This window comes from Sander vitreus, chromosome 17, assembly GCF_031162955.1.
Source record: "Sander vitreus isolate 19-12246 chromosome 17, sanVit1, whole genome shotgun sequence".
NCBI classification, from domain to species: Eukaryota; Metazoa; Chordata; class Actinopteri; order Perciformes; family Percidae; genus Sander; species Sander vitreus.
Genome location: NC_135871.1, coordinates 70,309 through 92,558, shown reverse-complemented (window position 1 = coordinate 92,558; position 22,250 = coordinate 70,309). Strand labels below are relative to the sequence as shown.

At 42.4% G+C, this 22,250-nt stretch overlaps 1 protein-coding gene across 1 annotated transcript in view; it reads left to right on the top strand.

Annotated features, from left to right (window-relative positions):
- The window catches only part of ttc27 (tetratricopeptide repeat domain 27), a 97,702-nt gene that overhangs the window by 32,117 nt on the left and 43,335 nt on the right, over nt 1-22,250 (top strand). Inside the window, exons 5-9 of the mRNA XM_078273225.1 lie at nt 155-257; nt 5,625-5,783; nt 5,948-6,081; nt 13,677-13,789; nt 20,897-20,963. Coding sequence (XP_078129351.1) covers nt 155-257; nt 5,625-5,783; nt 5,948-6,081; nt 13,677-13,789; nt 20,897-20,963 — 576 coding nt within the window. The remainder of the gene's footprint in view (nt 1-154; nt 258-5,624; nt 5,784-5,947; nt 6,082-13,676; nt 13,790-20,896; nt 20,964-22,250) is intronic.

Sequence of the window (22,250 nt, the reverse complement as noted above, 5' to 3'; positions counted from 1 at the left end):
CAAAAACATAGGAGCATAGGGTCCAGGTTGAAAAAAACGCTAGTTACCCTTTAAGGTAATGGATACCAGATATACAAAACATTAGCTGATAGATGTATAAAGTCAACAGACATGTTCTAATCTGTTTCTTTTTGTTTTTTCCCATGTATTTTAGTTGCTGCCCTGGTGGACCCTGCGCTACATCAGCCTGCACCAGCAAATCCTGGAGGCCCGTTCTCCACAGCTCCTCAACTTGGCCCACAGCAGCATTGACAAAGGTCTGTGGACCCTACAATATGGACATCCCTGTACTACGTTGTAACGGTACACAGAAGTCCCTATTCGGTTCATAACCAGGTGCGAGTCGATGCAGCAGAAACATTTTTCACTGCTGAGAAGCTAGAAACTAAAAAGAAGTGTGTGGAGTTTGTAAGTTGTTATGTTAGCCTGGCTTCAGAAAGGTACTAAAAGAAGGCGTGTGCCAGAGCCAGACACATCAACAGAGGTCCAAGTCCAACCAGAAACATCAGGTACCATTCATGAGCATCAAACTACCGTTAACGTTGATGTGAGCGGAACAGCTAGCCTTAATGAGGAGTCTGCAGCTACCAACCTTAACGTTACCTTAGTCAATGACACCGACGTCAAAAATAACGGGAGTAACGGAACACATGGATGGCCTGACTGTTGGTCAAGGGACCAAATTATGTATTTTTGCTCCACGAACAGCTGGCTCGTTTTCAAAGACAACAAACTGGGCTGCAAAACATGTAGCAGCATCCCATCACTTGCTGGCCAGACAGAGAGGGGACTACAGCTGTCAAGAGAAACACACACACACACACACACACACACACACACACACACACACACACACACACACCTACCTTAATAAATACATACATTTATGTTGTTAATAAATAACAATACATTGTTGTACCAGCAATGGGAGACTAGGCCCAACCCTACTCTGGATAAAATTGTAAAATATTATATTCCAATTGCCCAAAAGCCAAAGTTCGCTTTTAAGAGGTTGAATAATTCTGAAATCTGGCTTTTAGTGTGTTTCTCTTTCCTTCTACTCGACTGCTCACACAACCACCATCAAGTTATTTTCCTGCAGTGTAATATCACCGATGCAAAAGGTGACACAGATGTGTTGCATGCAAATCTCGGTCTCTCTCTCCTTGCTCGATTTGAGCGCCATCAGCCTTGGTGTCTCTTCATTAATGTTGAATGGGAAGGAAAGAGTATGATTTCTGATCATGAATTATACACCTCCTCTGTGCTTTTTTACTCCTGCCAGTCTCAGCTAAAGATAACCTCTCTGTCTCTGTGACAGGCCACATTAATAATCAGATCAGATGGAAAGAAAGAGAAGGAGCCAGGCAGCAGATAAGAGACCAAGCTTTCATCCCCTGCCATCACCGCCACGCTCCGTTTGTCTTTTTAATGTGTCACCTCAAGGCCTGAGTACTTTGGGCTGGGACTATAAAGAGTGCAGCTGTACTCGGTTCACATGGATGGTGCTTAGGGGAACAACTTAGATGTCTGTCCATGGTATTACTCCTGAATTTCAAACATCCCGGTGTTCTTCTCAGAACTCTACTGCATGTTTACATTGCAAGCTGCTTGATTAACGGGTTTGATTGTATCTGTGCAGGAGTTTTTTTGTTAGGTATTGTTTTCATCTTGTGTGTGGGAGACAGCTACTGTAGCAGGAACTACCACTGACACAGTTCTGAGTACTTTGCCAGGTGTTTAGACAGACAGACAGACAGACAGACATCATAGTTTGAGACTTGGACTCGAGTCACACTTAAGTCACACACACAGTGACTTCAGACTCAACTGAGACTCAATGTGGGACTCGGGAACCATCTTTATTTGTAGGAAATGTCTGATGAGCTGAATATAACCATGGCGACTGCACCGGCAGCTGCTGTGCCATTGTTTGGAAGCATTCGCCAGAAGCCAGAATCTTTTATCTTGATACCACTTATTTTGCATTCAGCGCTTCTTTGTTGTCTGAAATTTTTAAAGCCGCCATGTTTGTTGTCCTCTCTCTCGTGGCCACACGCAGCAGATGCCTTAGTGTTACGTAGGAAGGTTATGGTTTAGGCAGGGAGGGGAATAACACACTCCACAGCGCTGTGGAGTAAGGTAGAGCTACACCACACACACACATTCTGGGATAGGAAAAAAAAGGCTTTGGGTTGTTTGCATTTGTTTAAACCAATCACAGTAGTTTTGTGTGGCACTAACCTTCAGATGTAGAGACAGCGGCCCTGCAAAAGAAATTTTGGGAAGGAACTTTTTCTGTAGACAGGAAAGGAAGGAGGGGAATGACATGCAAAGGGCCGCAGTTTGGAATCGCACCGAGCCATTGCGGTAAGGACTGATGCTTCCATGGGGTTGAGGTACCAGTGCTCCCCAGAAGGAACTTGTTAGGTGGAACAATTAGCTGCTTTCCGACCGGAGGGATTTTTGCAGTTCCTAGAACATAAAATTCCTAAAACCCTTTTTTTCTCGTGTTCTGACTGGACCAATTTGGGGATTTTTAAGTCCCTCTGGCTGCAGTTCCTGTAACACTTTCAGCTATTACTTCAGGGCAGGGTCTTTTCCCTTTTCAGCATATGAACCTAGGTGAACGAGGGTCGGGTTTCCGGTACAGACAGATCAACAACGGGACCATTTTCACCATCTTATTCATCACTAATTTCACTTCTGACAACGTTTTAGGCGCGAAATTAACTGTTAGATTTTGAATATAGGCAGTCTTGTTAAAATTGATGCTGAATTGACAATTTGCTTCAAGAGTTCAGAAGCTCCATGAAGTGAGGAGACAGCCAGCAAGGCGCCTGCCCCGGCTTCTAGCTCGTCTCTGGGCCAGTCGTGCTCCGACACCTCGCTGTAAGCTGGAGGTCTCTCAGACCGCTCTCGTAAATAAGAGGCTTTTATTTCGCCGTTGACGGTTCGTTTGTTTAAATATCACAACACATGTCCATCATAAGCTTAGCGGGAACCTGTGGTTAACTTTTCAGGTCTTTTCAGAGTTAAACTCCACAAGCGTGTCCTGCGGCTCGCCGGCCGTCACACACACACACACACACACACACACACACACACACACACACACACACACACACACACACACACACACACACACACACACACTCACACACAGCGCAGCAGGCAGAGGCGGGGGAGAGAGAGATACCCGTTTCTCTTTGGGAGACTTGTTTAAATTACGACAAATATGCTATATACATTAGATTTAGTATTTAGTTCATACTGTTTTTGGTGTATTTGTTTTCTGATTTTAATGCTATAAAGACCGTTGCCGTGCTTGCGTCACTCCCTTACCCCTCCTACCAGTCCCTATGGCCACTTGGCCAGTGGGAATGCAAATGGAAAAAAGATTTTGGGGGAGAGTAGTTAGTAGATCTGTTTAGAAGTGGTCTTTTCCTATAACTACGTTCCTGGAACTACTTGGTCGGAAAGCGGCTAGCTGTGGTGGAACTGTGCTTTTCCATTGGGAACCAATCAGAAAGTACCGTCTTATTTCTCTCATTCAAAGCACCAACGCTCTCTGTCTCGCTCGCCCAACACACAGGTGTGCAGCCGGCAGTTCAGGCTCACGCCAATCTCCCCTTCACAGACAGACAGCACAGCCTCCCTTTAATGATATCAAACTCTCTCTGTCCTAAAACTCTCCTGAATCAATAGAGGAGCTACTTCCTTGTTTACTACTGCACCTGCAATGAATGAAATGAAGAAGAGGAGAAACTCAAATTCAAAGTTTTTTTGTCATATGCACAGTAAGGAATCATGTTTCCCTGTACAATACAATTCTTCCTTTGCTGTCCACAGAATGCCAAACAATGTAAAATCTACAATATATACTAAATATACAAAATAAAACAATTTTCAAAGGCAGCATGTGAAAAATAAAGCAATAATAATAGATGAATGAATAAAGGTAACATCGTCTTTCTTCATGAAATCATATGTTGAGTGTTAATTTGTACTTTAGAACATGAAGTCAGAAAGAAGTCCTCCCTCTCATTCATGGCTTGGTCCTGCGCCCCAGCTGGCCGTGGACTGGCCAAACACTAGTTCTGCTGGTGTACAGCTGGGTGTTAGAAAGCAGGTTTAGTGAAAACTCTGAGTTTGTTAACCCTGAGATGAGGGAAACTCTGGGTTTTCCGTTTCACCAAGCCAGTTTAGCTTCCCTCTGTGTCAGTTACTATGGTAACGGAGTCTGTGAACCTAACCTGGTCAGGAGCAGGTTTTCTTCACGAAACCTTGAGTTTCTCTCAGTATCAGAGGGAGGAGACTGAGAGGAACTCCAGGTTTCTTCTCTCTCATTTCCTCATTCATTCATTCAGTCTGTATCAGGCGCATTTTAATGCAGTTTGTTATCTGCATGAATAAACACTTAATAAATAAAACTTATGGTTAGGCAGATTATAAAACGTTTATTTCTCTAACATGTCATGTCCTTTTGTCGACGATCCCGTTGATGAAGAAGCTGGATTACTTCAGAGTTGACGTCGGGAGATGATATTGAGTCCCGACTAGATGTATTTTCAGTTCCACATTTGTTCCCAGTCCATCAGATATAGATACCTTATCGTCCTCATATCACTACCATCCACCATCGAGGACAGGCTCTAACATCCCAGCACAGTCTGTGTCGCATTACGTGTTTAGCAAACGTCAGTTTTCTTATTGGTGATGCGGATCAGACTGTAATAGTAAAGCCACTGTAGCCGTCAGAAGAGTGTGACTCGCTCTGATGGCTCTGTTTTTTAAATGTTTTTTGTATTGTTCCCTGGACACAAACCAGTGAGAGCCATTTAAAAGAAATAAATGATTATACATTATAGTTGTGTTAATGATCATGGTGCTGCAGCCTCAGAGTGGGATTAGTAGAGTTTACTTTTTCGCCCGCAGGATTGCACCTAAATGAAAGTATAGGTGTAATACAATTCCAGTTTTTACCAGTAATATTATCAGTTAACTGTGATTAAATATGAAATTAATACTCTGTTAATGCTACGCATTGACTCAAGCAGCAGCTTTCTCCCACACCACTTCTCTCTCTGCTGCAGCAGCTGCTGTCTTGCTTTTTTAACTAAATACATGTTCAAACTCGCTGTTTGTGCTCATGAGTATTTCCGCCGACCCGTTTGTTTATGGTTGTTACCATGGTGAATCGTAGTATCATGGCTCCATTCATGCTGCCTTTTTATTGTGGTGGTGCACACACGCACATGAACATACTCTGAGTTGATTGAACCAACCCATATCAGCTGTTCTGGAACTGAAAACTCAGTTTCCATCTCAGGGTAAATCAGCTCAGACATCAGGGTTACACGAGTTTGTTAAACCTCCTTCCTGAAATACCACCCTGGACTGGAGTATGTGATGTTAGCTGTTCACTGAATGTGAGTGTAAACCCCCCCCCCCCGCCCGTTTCCAGCAGTGGGGTAATTGGTATGTATGGCTGACTGGCTTGGTTTGAATTTCCAAAAGAGAGGTTAAACACGGGGGGTCAGATGACCCTGGTGTGAAAAAGAAGTGTAGTTTAGTATAGTTTTGATTGTAATTGTAGAACTCTTCTATGTCTTCTTTCACAGTGCTGAAATGTCAGACTGTGTTCTCAGAGCAGAGAAAGCTGGCTATCCATTTCCACCTGGAGTGTGTCTACACCAGTCTGACCTACTACGATTACCAGCCAGCCAAGGAACACATCAACAAGGCCCAGGAGCTCTCAGGACTGGATATCAACATGACTGGTACGTAAAGTACAGCATGGTCTGGGTTCGGTCAATAATTGAGTAACTAATTGAAAATACATTAGAGGAGGCTGTCATACCTGGTAATGGTCGTCCTAAGCCCATACTGATCCAGCCTTAGTGATACCTTAATTCAATGTAACAAATATATCTGGTCAATCAAGGTGCTCTTGGCAAACGGACCCATTTCCAGCACAAGTACTTGGCTCAGCTCATCCTTGAGGTTAAGAGAAAGCAGCCGGGCCAGACGGATGATGAGGCCAGTCCCACTCCCACACCTCCGGCTAGTCTGCCCAAGGTAGGAGCTTCTGGTGGCTTCTTTCCAAATTGGTGTTTTTGATACTTCATTTACCACTTTGAACCTTTTGTTGTTCAGATGACTGACTGAACAAACCTTCCCTGCTACACTATTTGCAACGTTAGCATTATGAACGGCCGTACTATCGCCACCTTTATCAAAGGTCAGCAGGCTGCTACAGTGTAAACATAGAGACCTCTCCACACATCACACTGATCGCTCTTACTCAACATCTCTCCGTTCTTGGCTGAAATGGATGACATAGTGCTGCATAAATTAGCCAGCAGGAAGCAGCTTAATTCCGACAAAACGCCACGGTTCAAAACCTGCGTGCATGTTTTTTGCAAAAAAAAAAAGAATATTCAAATCCTAATTTTGAAAATCTAATACCTGCCCATCGAACACATATTTGAATATTCAGTGATCACAGAAGCCTTTCGTCATGTCAAGGTAAACTTTATTATCCCACAAGGGGAAATTCATGTGGTCATTCATTACGCGTCCTTGTCACAACATATTCTCTAAACATATAGACACCACCAACAAGCCAATAAGCATGTATAGAGAAGAGAATAACAATACTACAGAACTGACAATGACAGAAGTCAACAATAACAATACTAAAAATAAAAATAAACAATACTACAAAAAGACAAAGACAATCTGACGTTTACGATACGAAAAGAAAAAGACTAATCAGGTAGCTAAACATTTTAAAAATAATAACTAGGAGTGGTTATCAAAAAAATTGAGATCTACCATCCAGTTAAAGTGCCAGTGCGGGATCGCTGTAGGCACAAATGATGTATTGTACCTTTCTGTTCTAATTCTCTGTTGTACAGTTCTATTGCTTCTCATAAATGTATGATGAAGAGGGTGAGTAGGGTCATTAAGGATTTTGTCTTTTTTAAGATGAGCTCGTTGTACAGCTGAGCTGCTGACACCTCGTCAAGTCCGATGATCCTACTGGCCATCTTGATCATTCGCTGCAATCTCACAGATAAGGCCAAAAGCCAGAACACTCTGGAGGATACTTTTATAAAACATTACGAGGATGTGTCTGTCTAATCTAAAAGTGTTTAGTTTCCTATGGAAAAACATCCGCTGGTGCATTTTCTTAGTTTTATTCAGTGCACATTCATTAAAAGTTCATTTAGAGTCAATTTCAACTCCCAAATATGTGTCGGTTGAGACTCTCCATTGATCTTAGGGGGGGGGGGGGGGGGAACTGTAATTCTATTTTTGCTAAAATCTATGACCATCTCTTTTGTTTTGTTCACATTTATTTCAAGACAATGATCAGAACACCACTGAGTGAAACCCTCTGGAACCCATTCACAGAAGAAATGTCAGATTTTAAAAAGCCAACCAGTGCTGTGTCGTCAGCATATTTAGGATAAGTGTGGGCTAAAGAGGAGGCTTGACAATTATTGGTGTACAATGTGTATAGAACAGGCGACAGAACGCATGTGTGGTGCCCTGTTTATAGTATTTAAGGATGATATACATGAGTTCAATCTGACTTGCTGACTGCGGTCCGTCAAGAAGTTATAAATCCATGAGATCAATTGGGGATTTACTCCCAAATGCACCAATGTTCTCACCAGCAGGAGGGGTTGGATTGGGTTAAAAGCTCTGCTGAAGTCAATGAACACGATCTTGACCAGACTCTTAGCATGCTCACGGTGCTCATGAGTGCTGTTAATCAAAGATAGCAGCGCATCCTCAACACCTCTCTCTGCACGATAAGCAAATATATGTTGGTCTAAAAGAGGTGAAACCTCATGGAGAAGTTGTTTTAAAATGATTTTTTTCAAAACATTTCATAACTGTAGATGTAAGGGCAACAGGGCACAGATCATTGAGTTCCTTAGGTCTATTGTTTTTAGGCACAGGCACTATTAGGGATTTTTTCCATAAACTGGGAACAACACCAGTATCTAGTGACAGCTGAAACATCCTGTGGAAGGGCTGTGCCAGCTGATCAGCACACACCTTTAATGTCCGACAGCTGATGGCATCAGGTCCACAGGTTTTACTGGGATTTACACGTCTAAAATAAGATTTGACATCATCCATAGAGATGTCAATATCCACACCCTTCATGTCTCTTACTGCTGTGATGGCCTCATTCTATTCTGCTTTAAAATCTGTTGTGTCAAATCTACAATAAACATCGTTAAATTGATTTTCCATGTTAAAGTCATTGTCTGCTACCATAGGGTGCTTCTTGGGCTTGTATCCTGTAATAGATTGGACTCCCTGCCAGGCTCTCCTAACATCATTTTTGAAAAAGCTTTCCAACTTATGTTTGTATGCTGCTTTGCAGTCATTGATCGTTGAATCTTTTTCTCTTTTCTACTTCCTCCTGATTTAAACAGATGTTTTTTTTCTCATTAAGGAGTTGCTTTAACTCTGGAGTGACCCAGGGCTTATTTGGAAACATCTTAATAGTCTTTCGGGGGATGATTGTGTCCTCACAGAATTGTACATACCCCTAAATAGCAAACGCTGCGTCATTGACGTTGTCAGTCCCGTCAGTAACTACATTCCAGTCTGTGCACTCCAGGCAGTCCTGAAGAGCCTCAGTCGCAGCAGCAGACCAGCATTTGACCTCCACCTTTTTCGCTTTCTTACGCCCTAGTTGGGACACATAGGAAGGCATCAGCTTAATCATATTATGGTCCGAATTCCCTAAACCAGGCAAAGCCTTAGAATAAAAGGCGTCCTGGATGTTTCCATAGCAATGGTCTAGGCAAGCTTCATTACGCGTAGAACAGGTGACATATTGTTGGTACGTAGGTAAAAGTTCCTTTAGACTGCATAAATTGAAGTCACCCATCACAAAATTGGCTGCATCGGGGGCCTCCTCCTCCGCTTTACCTACAAGTTGATGAATCGTAGTGGCAGTGGCCTGTGTGTCGGCGGAGGGCGCAATATACACAACAAACAGTCTGATTTGGTGTATTTCCCTAGGCAGGTGATAAGGCCTTAGGCAGAGCGCTAGTAGTTCAATGTCCTTCGTGCAGATCTGATGCTTCATCGTAATATGACCAGGATTACAATATTTATTGTTGACACACACACCTCCAACTTTCCTTTTCCCGGAGTTCAGGTTGCGGTCCATCCTCACCAGCGTATAGCCCTCTAGGTCGACCAATGAGTCAGGGTCCACCTCAGTGAGCCAGCTTTCTGTCAAGCAAATAAGGCAGGATTGCCGGTAGTGGCTGAGGTGCTGAGTGCAGGCCCGCAACTCCTCTGCCTTATTCCTTAGGCTTTGGACATTGCCGAGCATAACAGATGGAAGTGATTGTCTGTAAGGTTGTCTTTTCACTTGTTCCCGGATTCCTCCTTTCCTGCCGCGTTTCCTTGCTTTGGGGTTGTTGGCCCTGACACATTCAGATGGAAGCAATGATGTGTGGTTGGGATGAAAACGCGTTGCAGGGGATTTAAGATTTAACAGAGTCTCGTGTGTAGGTGATTCGGGCTTCCAGCTAGTTGTAACCGGCAGCTTGTTTGGCATGATTGGTTTAAAAAGTGATCAAGATCACCAGCAGGATGGCTGGGTTCAGCTTAATTCTGAACCCTAAACGATCATCTGTCTAAAAACGTAATTTAGTCGTTGATATTCCGACGGATTGTAAAACAATTATTTAAACAAACAAAACACAGCTGACAGGACGTGCAGAAGACTGTCGCCGCTCGCGCATCCGCCATGTGGATGCTCCGACAGTGTTGTTGTCATTACTTAGAATTGGGGGGACAGACACTACGCACTTTAGCTTTAAAGGTCCCATGGCATGAAAATGTCACTTTGTGAGGTTTTTTAACATTAATATGAGTTCCCCCAGCCTGCCTATGGCCCCCCAGTGGCTAGAAATGGTGATAGGTGTAAACCGAGCCCTGGGTATCCTGCTCTGCCTTTGAGAAAATGAAAGCTCAGATGGGCCGATCTGGAATCTTCCCTTTATGATGTCATAAGGGGAAAGGTTACCTCCCCTTTCTCTGCTTTGCTCGCCCAGAGAATTTGGCCCCCCCATGAGGGACCACTAAGGTCTATATAAAAGAGACTTCAGATACAGTATTAGGGGACCACTAAGGTCTATATAAAAGAGACTTCAGATACAGTATTAGGGGACCACTAAGGCCTATATAAAAGAGACTTCAGATACAGTATTAGGGGACCACTAAGGTCTATATAAAAGAGACTTCAGATACAGTATTAGGGGACCACTAAGGCCTATATAAAAGAATTCCGATACAGTATTAGGGGACCACTAAGGCCTATATAAAAGAGACTTCAGATACAGTATTAGGGGACCACTAAGGTCTATATAAAAGAGACTTCAGATACAGTATTAGAGGACCACTAAGGTCTATATAAAAGAGACTTCAGATACAGTATTAGGGGACCACTAAGGCCTATATAAAAGAGACTTCAGATACAGTATTAGGGGACCACTAAGGTCTATATAAAAGAGACTTCAGATACAGTATTAGGGGACCACTAAGGTCTATATAAAAGAGACTTCAGATACAGTATTAGGGGGACCACTAAGGTCTATATAAAAGAGACTTCAGATACAGTATTAGGGGACCACTAAGGTCTATATAAAAGAGACTTCAGATACAGTATTAGGGGACCACTGAGGTCTATATAAAAGAGACTTCAGATACAGTATTAGGGGACCACTGAGGTCTATATAAAAGAGACTTCAGATACAGTATTAGGGGACCACTAAGGTCTATATAAAAGAGACTTCAGATACAGTATTAGGGGACCACTGAGGTCTATATAAAAGAGACTTCAGATACAGTATTAGGGGACCACTGAGGTCTATATAAAAGCATCCAAAGAGCACCATGTCATGGGACCTTTAATATGCATTACACAAATTTACAGGCAAAAACGTATTACATCTCTAGAAAAGAGGTCAAATAATAAATCTATGAATTCTGTTGCAAAATGTTCTTCATAGTTCGGCCATTGTGCCCTATGTTAACTTTTGAGTGTGTCATGTTAGACTGTGACAACCCATTTGTTATGCGTGTCTAACAAGAAAAACATGTTTTTGTTGCGTTAAATGACTTCCTGTTAGTGTTTTGCACAGCTGCATGGTTACAGCTCCAACACCCTTCATGATGAAGAGCTGGTCAGACGCCCACCACAGACTGCTGACACACACACTCGCACCACACAAACACCAGCCAGCAAAAAGAGAAGGATGGCCACTGTCTTCATGTTTAATCGTGCTTTGTGAAGTTGAGGGAGAGCAGAGTAGGGTTGGGCATCGTTTGGATTTTAACCATTCTGATTCCAATGCTGGTTCTTATCAGTTCTGATTCTTTGAGGGTGGAGTTGAAACGGGTCACATGCTTATTTTCACAAATAAGAGGAAAGTTTTTTATTTTGATTAAATGATGGTTTGCAGTTTTACAGCTTTTTCAACGTGAAATAAAGCCAGACTAGAGCGCTGCTTACTGAGCTCCAAGGCTGCATCACAACAAGCGCCTGGCCGCTTCACAAAACAAAACTTGCGCATATTAAATTGGGAAGCGATGATCGGATTTGAAACCAAATCTTCTAAACAATTCCAAACTTCCAATAAAGAAACGATTCCGATGGAATTGTAATTTTTGGCTGGTCTTGGTCAGGCTTGGGGTGCTAATCTAGATTAAATTAAACTGACAAAGGAAGAGTTGAACACGGGTCAGATAACCCATGGTTCGACCCTTATCATGGGTGTGAAAGAGGTATTTGTCTGCTGCCACTGTGACCCAGCCAGTGGCAGAAAATAGATGTCTGGAGTAAAGACGGAAGTAGTGCGACATGGTTAAAAAGCCTAAGAGATGATTATGAAGGGGGTTGGTATGGAGGCGTTGGACTTTGACATCTGACCGACAGCTGTTATTAACAGTTTTCTACCAACATGTTTTGGACCATGATATTTTCCTAACCTTAACCAAGTAGTCAATTTAACCTAAAACACAATCTTTGCCTAACCTAAACCTGTTAGTTTTTTTTCCTAAACCAAACCTAGACCATAGCGGTGACACATCTGCCAACTACCACATGAATCTTTTTTGTTGCAGGGATTAGGACGCTAGATCACAAAACACTTTTTAAAGGCTAAAAATGTATCTTTAACTAAAGAATACAAGAAAAGGGCATTTATCTGCTATACTCTACGGTTTAGCAGTTAGGAGTCAAAACATGAAGGGCTCATATGGTGGCCCTTTCTGCTCCACCAAGTAAACTGGTTTTCCTTGGCCCATGGCCTAACACTTCACCAAATCTTACTGAAATCTGTCATGTGTTTTGGACACGTATATTCGGATAAAAAAAATGTATTGAAGTAAGTTTGTCCAGTGTTGACTGTAAATTACTGTAAAACCATAACACTCCCAAATAAAAGATCTAAATTAAATCAAGGCTCTTCCAGCTTTCTCACTTCGTGTTAAGTTATAGCCATACCTTGGACACATGTTTCAGGAGTTATACAGCCAAGGGCTTACCCCACTAGCATGGTTCAGCTAGCAACTGCAAGATATTTTACAATGACAAAATACATAAAAATGCAGACTAAATAGGAATATAAAAAAACCTAAGGTAACAACATAGGTAAGGCGAGACTTCCAAAGCTTCATCAGAAGTTATGTTCAATTAAGCCGTAGTCCAAATAATATTGTATTAGGCTAATTTGACAGTAATTATTTTGTAAATAGGGCGTACCCAAATGAAGAATACCGAATATTAAAACTCATACTGGATCGAACAGATCAGAATAAATCCTCATACTGTTACACCCCCAGTGGTCAGTAACCAGCAAAGCCTTTTCAATGCATTCTGCAGTTGAAAGAGGGCTTATGAGGAATTATTTGGTGAGTTTGGTCCAAGATCAGAAAGCTCAGAAAAGTAATCAAATGTGTGACAGTAAAATAAAAGGCATGTGGTGGACACCAACAAGAGAGGGAGGCGACTCTAGCATTTCCCCAACACCCAGATGGAGTTTCTGCTCCAGTTCTGACTATAACAGGTGTGAAATGTCAAGGACGGGGCTGGTGGCATGTATACTGATAACTGCAGTCAGTGCAGTAGCAGCTCAGTGAAGTTAGGGTACCATGTGGTCGTAACTCTATCGTCTGTCTGACATGACTTGTCAGTGTCACTGTGTACTGTTCTTTCTCTTAAATTGTGTCGGTGCGGGTCTCCCTGGGGATTAGGACATAGAGAGTAGTGAAATGGACCAAATAGCTATTTGCTTGGGTCACATATTTGTTACTGTAAATTATAACCATAGTTGGTATCTTGTTATCAGTGAAAGTTATATGAAATATATCCCAACCATTACCATCTCCATTTTTCAAGAAATTACCTACTAAGCAGCGGTATGCGTGAGGAACTCTTAAAAGTTGTATGTCTTCTTTCTTTTTCCCATAAAAATTGTGACTGCAAGCAATTTTTCAAGAAATATGCTTAATCTAACAAAAAGCATGTTGGCTCACTTGGTAGTGCTTAGTTGTTTTCATGTTCCATGGTTTATGGCTTCAGACTGTATATACATCTGACTCTGTGTGTTTCAATGTGCTTACAGGACTACAGTCTGGGGGATGACACGGTGCTGGATAAGATCAACCTAGCGGAGCCAGAGCAGTATGAGCTGCCTGACCTCAGCGCCGAGGAGCAGGCCGTCATCCTGGGCGTCTGGTAAGTCCTCTACCTCCCAGCTCAGCACTGGTTCTGCACGACTCTGTGGATCTGAGCTTAAAACATGTGTCATGTGAAAAACACTGACATTACAGGCTGTATGTGGTCACTTCTTCACAAGGAGAGTCCTTGTCAGGCTTGCCCTGGATTCTTTAGAGGCAAAGGCTGGAAAACGTGTGTGGCATGCGAGGCGTTCAGTTTGAGTCAGTGTGTCTCACCGCTTTTTAGTTGCTGTGTCTTCAGCTTTAGTCTCTTTTCTTTGCCTTTTCAGCAGGGCGGGCAGTTGCATTAAGCGCGACAGCGTTAACTTTTCCTGAGTTTCTCCTCCATCCTGCAGCAGACTTGCGGTGACTCTGGTGGCGATGCCGTGCACAGAGCTCTGGCTCGTTCACAGGAGGGGTAGAGTACGAGCAGCGGGGCTGGGAGCTTTTCATTGGTTCTAATAAAGCGTTCCGTTCAGTTTGATTTGTCTGAGTTTTTAAACGATTACAGCAGCTACAGATGACAGATCTTTTTCACTCCTTTTTCAGAGCCCATCAGTTGTTTATAGCTGTCGGGGTGTTTAAAAAAAAAAACGTTTTTTTTTTGTTTGTTTAGAAAATGTTACCAACCCTGCCTTAGGTCGGCAATAACTGGTAGAATTGTAACTGGTGAATGAGTCCGTAAACTCATTATGGTTAAGGTTAGGGTTAGTCTACTGAGGTAATAAAGCAAGTGAGAAGTAGTCATTTTCTTAATCAGGCTTGTTTTTGGAGCCAGTGGAGTCGCCCTCTGCTGGGCATAGAATGAATTCAGGTTTAATGCACTTCAGTATTGGTCTTCACTTTTCAGACCCAGAAGCCACGTCCGTCCACTTCTTTTATACAATCTATGATCATAACACAAATGTCTATTATGAAATTAAGACTCTGTAATGTGAAGCTATACTGTAAAGGCCCTGAAGACAATTAAACCAAGTACTGTTACGGCGGTTCTCTGTTTCCCGGTGTACCGACAGAGAAACTGCATCTGGCCTGCTCACATGTGCCACCTGGTGGTTGTTGCTGTACATTGCAGCTACCACAGCTGTCACTGGATAAATAATATCTCCCCGTTTAATTAACATCTGTATCAATAATACACAGTATTATATCACGAATATCAAAAGGTACTCTTTTGAATTCTGTGGGTACTTCAGTCACCTATGTGTATGGATATTGATGTCATGTGAATTATTAAATCGATATTGAATTGTATCGAATCATATCAATATCGGCTCATGACCCAAAGTATTGAAATTGAATCGTGAGGTCCTTGCCAATACCCATCCCTATTAAAGTTAGTGCTGTGTGCTTATGGATGATATGTTGCAGGACTATTTCTTAGTGACTTCACAAGTTGTAGCTTAAAGTGTATCAGTAGATAGTCTTGAGCAGGTGTCAGCACTTCTTTTTCTCCTGTTTGCAAAATCTTTACCTGTGGTTTTACCTCGGGATTATGGATCAACTACTGTAAATAATGAACTTGTTTGTAGTGGTGGTTTTATCCAGAAAAGGGTGAATATAAGACATTCAACATTATAGAAAACCATTTAGCTTCACAGCGCGTCAGTGATTAATTCCCATGCTGCTGCTGGGACTATAGTGAAGGTGAATGGAGCGATCAGTGAGATTGCTCGGAGATGATGGATGGGCAGCAGGTCTCTCTAAATTAATAGTAGATCCGCACACCTGCTTGCTGGACATTAAAAATGTATCTTGTACCTCTTAAGTATTCAAGAGAGTGAACAAACCAGATTTATGGAAAATATAAATATGTACTCTACTGTTACTGGATCCTTGAAAAAACCCTTGAGTATCTATCGTCAGCTTGTTGGTACATAGTGTAGTCTTGGATGGGGCTGATTAGAGACTTATGCTCACATACTGATAATTGCATATTTATTGTCCAAGCAAAAGGACATGTGAAGGCATCAATGGACATGGTAAATGCATTGCAAATAAATTACTATTAACTGAATTTATTCAGCCACAGTACTGCCTTGCACTGTTTGACATAACACAAATACACAATCAGGGACTTGGGTATATAAGATGCACATAGAGCATCAATGAAGTTGGAGCCATTACACAGCCGGTGTAAACAGTTGCATTGGTTAAAATAGGAGCATAATTCTTCAATCAGATGGATGGCTGTAAATGAAATGTGTATATTGTTGAAAGGGTGTTGGTGTAATCCAGTGACTTTAAGGCTGAATCCCATTTCTCTCTTACCCCTAGCCCTTGTCCCTTGAAAACGAGTGGTAAGGGGTAGGGTTGAAAACATACCCCTATGAAATGGGATGCCACTTGGTTACATCATCATACATTCTTAGGTCTGTTTGCAATAAATATTTGTATACACACTGCATGGTGTGTTGTATATCTGTTTCAGTTATCACTGTTTTGAATGTCATTGGTGTTCAGAAACACTTACTTTGTTAACAAAATGCTGTCTTTATTGCCCAATAAAGTAAACATTATTACAACTATTACAACTATTAGAACCATAACTTACATGTCACACACATAAAAAAGGCACTCAAATGTATAAAACTAAAAATAGACACACAAGACCACAAACAAACAAAAAACTACAGCTATTCTGAAAATCCAGACCCCAGTCTGATGCCTGTTGGCCAGTAACCTTTCCCTCCAGACCAGTCTGATGCCTGTTGGCCAGTAACCTTTCCCTCCAGACCAGTCTGATGCCTGTTGGCCAGTAGCCTTTCCCCTCATACCCCATTTCCTTCATTAGTGTCCTGTATCATAACCAACGACAATGTACAGGTGCATGAACAGGAATGAATTACACGTTTACAATAATACAGTACCAATAAAATAATGAATGGCTGCAACATGAACGCAGAAACTTCTGCTCGTTTTCAGCCCAGAAAGTGGATCAGCTGCTGGGTTTCCTCCTGCGTCCCTGTGTGATACAGGACGGTAGATGTTCCTCCGGCGTCCCTGTGTGATACAGGACGGTATATGTTCCTCCGGCGTCCCTGTGTGATACAGGACGGTATATGTTCCTCAGGCGTCCCTGTGTGATACAGGACGGTATATGTTCCTCAGGCATCCCTGTGTGATACAGGACGGTCTATGTTCCTCAGGGGTCCCTGTGTGATACAGGACGGTCTATGTTCCTCAGGCATCCCTGTGTGATACAGGACGGTAAATGTTCCTCAGGCGTCCCTGTGTGATACAGGACGGTATATGTTCCTCCGGCGTCCCTGTGTGATACAGGACGGTATATGTTCCTCAGGCATCCCTGTGTGATACAGGACGGTATATGTTCCTCAGGCATCCCTGTGTGATACAGGACGGTATATGTTCCTCAGGCGTCCCTGTGTGATACAGGACGGTAAATGTTCCTCAGGCGTCCCTGTGTGATACAGGACGGTCTATGTTCCTCCGGCGTCCCTGTGTGATACAGGACGGTCTATGTTCCTCAGGCGTCCCTGTGTGATACAGGACGGTATATGTTCCTCAGGCGTCCCTGTGTGATACAGGACGGTCTATGTTCCTCAGGCGTCCCTGTGTGATACAGGACGGTCTATGTTCCTCAGGCGTCCCTGTGTGATACAGGACGGTAAATGTAAAGCACGTATCGATGTCTCCAAAGCAAGTAGTGTTATACACTGATATCAAACAAAATTCGCTGCTAATGGAGTTTAGTTAACACTGTAGACATGCATGGAGTCCATTCAAGGCAAAGAAATGCGGGACTGTTGGGCAAATAAGCAATGTAGCTAACGTTAACTTTAGCGTTAGCGTTAGCATTAGCGTTAGCATTAGCGTTAGCATAGCAAGCTAGTGATTTTTAAAAATGTTTCAATTACAAATATGGTTGCAAATATTTATGAACAGGACTGTGTAAAGCACAAAACAAGACCATCGTAATTTTTAAATCAATTCTTTAAGCCGAAAATACTTACATTTATGGGTCTCTCTGGTTGACGGGGCAGCCATGTTCCTTGTTGTGCAGTGTATTCTGGGTAGCCCCTTGCTTTTCAAGTAAGCTTGCGTCCTTGCTTGGTGTTAAGGGGCATCTAGCCCTTCCCCTTAGCCCTACCCCTTGACCAAAATGAGTATTGGGACAGCACTTACTCTCACGTGAACACGCAAAACTAAGGGGAAGAGGTAAGACAGAGAAATGAGACGCAGCCTGAGTGTCAGCCACAGTTTCACTGTCTGAAGTAAGTGGTTAGTTTGACTGGACACACAGCACTTTCAGGAATTTGAATTACCTCTTCGTTGTCAGTGCATCTTGTATTAATTAGAGCACATTCCAGGATGTGATTACATTTTAGCCACGGGCTTAAACCCTTTCAGAGTGCCTGGTCATCTTTTCTCCTCCAGGGTCCTTTTAACTCTGGGAATGTGACCTTGTCTGGATGTTCTTTTCTCCCTCTATGGATATGCTGAGCTCTGGAAGCTCTTACATTTACCTTTTAGGTAAGGTACTTTAGAAAGCTTTATCAATTAATGCACTGTGAAATCTCATAAATCATTTGATTTATGAGATTCATGAACAGTTTAGCTTGGAAGTTTATTATTGACCTTGAAACAGCAGTCTCCGTCTCAACTCAAGGTCTACATACTAGATTGTTCCTGGCTTCAACTGCAACAAACTTCAACCGTTTACAAGGTCAAGAATTCACTCTCAAGCTAAGCCAACTCAAATAACAAGTTCTAAAAGTGCCTAAAAAAACGGAAGCTTTGAACAACCATCTGGTGATCAAGAGGCTAGGTATTGGACCTTGAGTTTAAATTTGTTTGTCTAAATAGCTGCTAACTTCAGCCTCAGGCTACGGTTTGAGTTATGCTCAAACAGAACTAGTTGGTATCACGTGTTGTCCAACCTTGTCAGAAACCAAAAGGGTCCATACCTGATCCAAACAGCCACTCTCAGAGGGGGAGGCCCTGGGACCCTGGCCCAGTAATCCTGCATGTGTATATCTCACTCTCACTTTCCCTTCAGGACCTGCAGCTCTTAATCACTAAGTTAGCTAAAGCTAATAAAGATTCACGATAAACACTGGCTGGTATTCCAAATCAAACTACTGGGATCAGTCTTCAACAGGAAACGGATTTATTTAAATCGCATAAATCTTTTTTTTAAAGAGAATGTTTTGGGTATTTTAGGCCTTTATTTGATAGGACAGATAAAGACATGAAGGGGAGTGACAAGCAGCAAAGGACAGGTCGGAGTCGAACCCACAGCTTCTGTGTCGAGGACTAAACCTCTATATATGGGCGCGTGCTCCCACGGTAGGAGAGCTACCCAGTCACCCAGAAGTAAATTTGTCTTCCGATTATGATAAACAAAAAGGAATGTAGGCCAAAATAAATCTTTAAAGTGGAATTAAATTGGTTTGGTTTGTCAGGATTTGCAGTTTATCATATAAAAGAATAATAATGATAGTGCATACCGCTCTGCATGGTGTGTCAAAGGACGCTCAGCAAACCTTTAAAAAATGTTTTGCATACACGCAGGCATGCACACGTGCACACACACACTTTTAGAAAGAAAGAAAGTCAGAATGAAATCTTTTCTCCCATACTAGCTATCCTTTGATGATCTGATTCATTTAGTTGTATTAACACATTGTACAGATTTGTCATCTCCATGTAGAAAATCTCCACATTAGCCTTGGCAAGACTGAGTCTTCCATAATTCCTTTTCACAACTGGACCTGTAGGCCTCTTTGGCCATCTGTCCACCGTCTCGTTCCCTTCCTTATGCCCAGTGAGGGCTGCCGAGGATTGAGTGTAAAGGAAGGAGTGAAAAGTAGTAAAGGGCTTATCATTATCAACCTACCGGAATGTTATAACACTGTCTCAAAAAAGAAAAAAATGGAAAGGTACACCTAACTGTAATGTCATGTAATCTCCCTGTGATCCAAATCTGGAAAGAAGTCAACCTCCTTAAACCGCATCATGACTTTCTGGCAGCGCCCGCACGTAAACTCAACAGGATGCTTTAATAAGGATTCAATCAAAGCTTATTGTATTTGATCTTGATGCACTTTTTAGAAATGGCAATGTTGGTTGGATTGCAGTAAAGTTTGCTACATTAATTAAATATTTCTTTATATATTTATCAATTTATTAATTGATAATAATTAAACGCTGTCAATTTCTGTAGTTTTTAAAATATGACATTGAAGTTGTCCAGAGAAATGTATCCTAATGACTTTGGTGATACCCTTTTTCTCTGCCATTATGCTGTTGACTGTTTTGTTTTATTGAAATAACTACATAACTATTGGATGCAGTACCATGAATTTGGCACACACGTTCATTGTTTATTGGCAATTAGCAAATGTTGGCATGCTAACAAGCTAAACTAAGATGGTGAATATGGTAAACGTTAGCATTTAGCTTAAAGCACAGCTTCACAGAGCTGCTTATATCGACTCTTCCCATCGGGCCCCTACACCCTCCCACTCCCTGACCAGTGTAACTCTGTGTGGAGTCACACTCTCAGCTGAATGACATTTGTACCCCTACGTACCCCCAACCCTCACACTCTTTATGATCTGTTTTCTGTTTTTGTCCATTTGTGTACCCCTGGCACACGTACCCCGGGTTAGGAACCAATGGTGTAGGGTATAAATATAGCTTTGGGACAAACTTCCCTCTGTCCAGTGGAAACGGGCACTGTCGTGATGTTTTGTAGCTATAACGCTATAAAACGGTTTTGTGTAAAGTGACAACCATTCTACACAGCACTAATAATAGGCTACATAAGTTTCCGTGTGGGCAGTGAGGTGGTAGGCTCATTACATTCACTCCACAGGCCTAAGCCTATGGAGACAAATCTGAATCAGAAGACATTTGTTTTGGTGCATAAAAAGGAAAATTACAATACAAAGGTATATAAAAAAATACTATTAAAACTATGTACAATGTAACTTTAAAATTAAAGAGCTAGGTAGGAATGGGCAATACATATTCCAGGGGATGTCCAAAGGTGCACAGTATTAGGAATAAAAAGAATATGCAATGTACAGAGAAAATAAAATGTGTGTGTGTGTGTATATCTATAATGTATATACTGTTAACCAAGAGTGTTGTCTTGCAGCACTGACTTCCAGAAGAATAATCCTGTCCACAAACTGACTGAAGAGGAACTCCTGGCCTTCACATCTGTGAGTAATTTTTTTTTAAATTGTTTTTGTGATTGTCTTATTGCCCAAAAAACTAAGTCAGAAATACTTGATCATGATTTCCTTGTATTTTTTGTATACATGTTCTCTACTGACGCCTTAAAATATCGGTAGTTTCAACCTTCGGTCACACAGACACATTATGTACGTCATTCCTTGGACCTGTACTGTTTTTGGTAAAAGTGACTGTAAAGAGCCCCTCTTATACGCCTTTTCTGCTCTGCTCTGATTGGTCTGCTGGCCCATTCTGTTGTGATTGGTCAACCAAATTCAAACAAGCCACTGGGCGGACTGTGCCTGCTTAGGCAGCACCAATGGGCAGCACATGTGAAAAACTGGGCTGGCTTTCTCCATCAATGACATCACTAATTGAGGAATTTCAAGCGGAATGTGGCGAGTTGTTTTTAGGCAGTTGAGAATAACTGCTGTCTGTGGGAGAGAAAGCTCCGTTTGGAGTGAAATGTTTTATACATTCAGTCATCTAGTCGTGGTATGCCAAGATAATCAGTTTGCTGGCGGCTAGGCCCTGGTTCTCTCTCCACAGGGACCTTCTCTCCCAAGCAGGAGGGGAGGTGGTTCATCTGCGTGCAGAGCTGTGGTAGCTGCATGCCTACTTGTTGAGAGGTCCAATATTGTAGCCAAGGGTTTGCCCCTAAGTGTGGGGGCAACGATCCAAAGTGTGAGGGCTTCATCCACTAGAGGCCTATATGCCTATAAATGGAGGCCAATCGAGCAGTGGTGTCAAGACTGAAATGTACTCCCATTTCAGTGCTCTGTTGTGGATGTTTTGACCTTCCTGCAGGACCTGTTGGACAAGGGACTCTCCTTTTTCACGATTAAGGTTTCTTTAGCAGCTATATGTGCCTGTCATGTGGGCTTAGAGGGGGTGATGCCAGGCGCCCACCCTCTCATCATACATTTCTTGAAGGGAGTCCGTCGGCTGAGTCCTGTGGTTAGGTCCAGTGTCCCCTCGTGGGATTTGGCTTTGGTGCTTAAGGCTCGTTATGGACCTCCATTTCAGCCTATGAGTCTATTTCTATTTCTAGTCTATTTCTTACAACATAAAACTGCACTACTTCTCGCTTTGACTTCTGCAAAGCATGTAGATGACCTTCATGCTTTATCCGTGCATCCCTCTTGTACCCAGTTCACTTTGGATGGTTCCAAAGTTGCGTTACAACCGAATGCGGCGTATTTGCCTAATGTTATCCCTACAACCTATTGCTCTACAGCTTTTGAGCTTCTGTCCTCCTCCTCTGGCATCCGAGG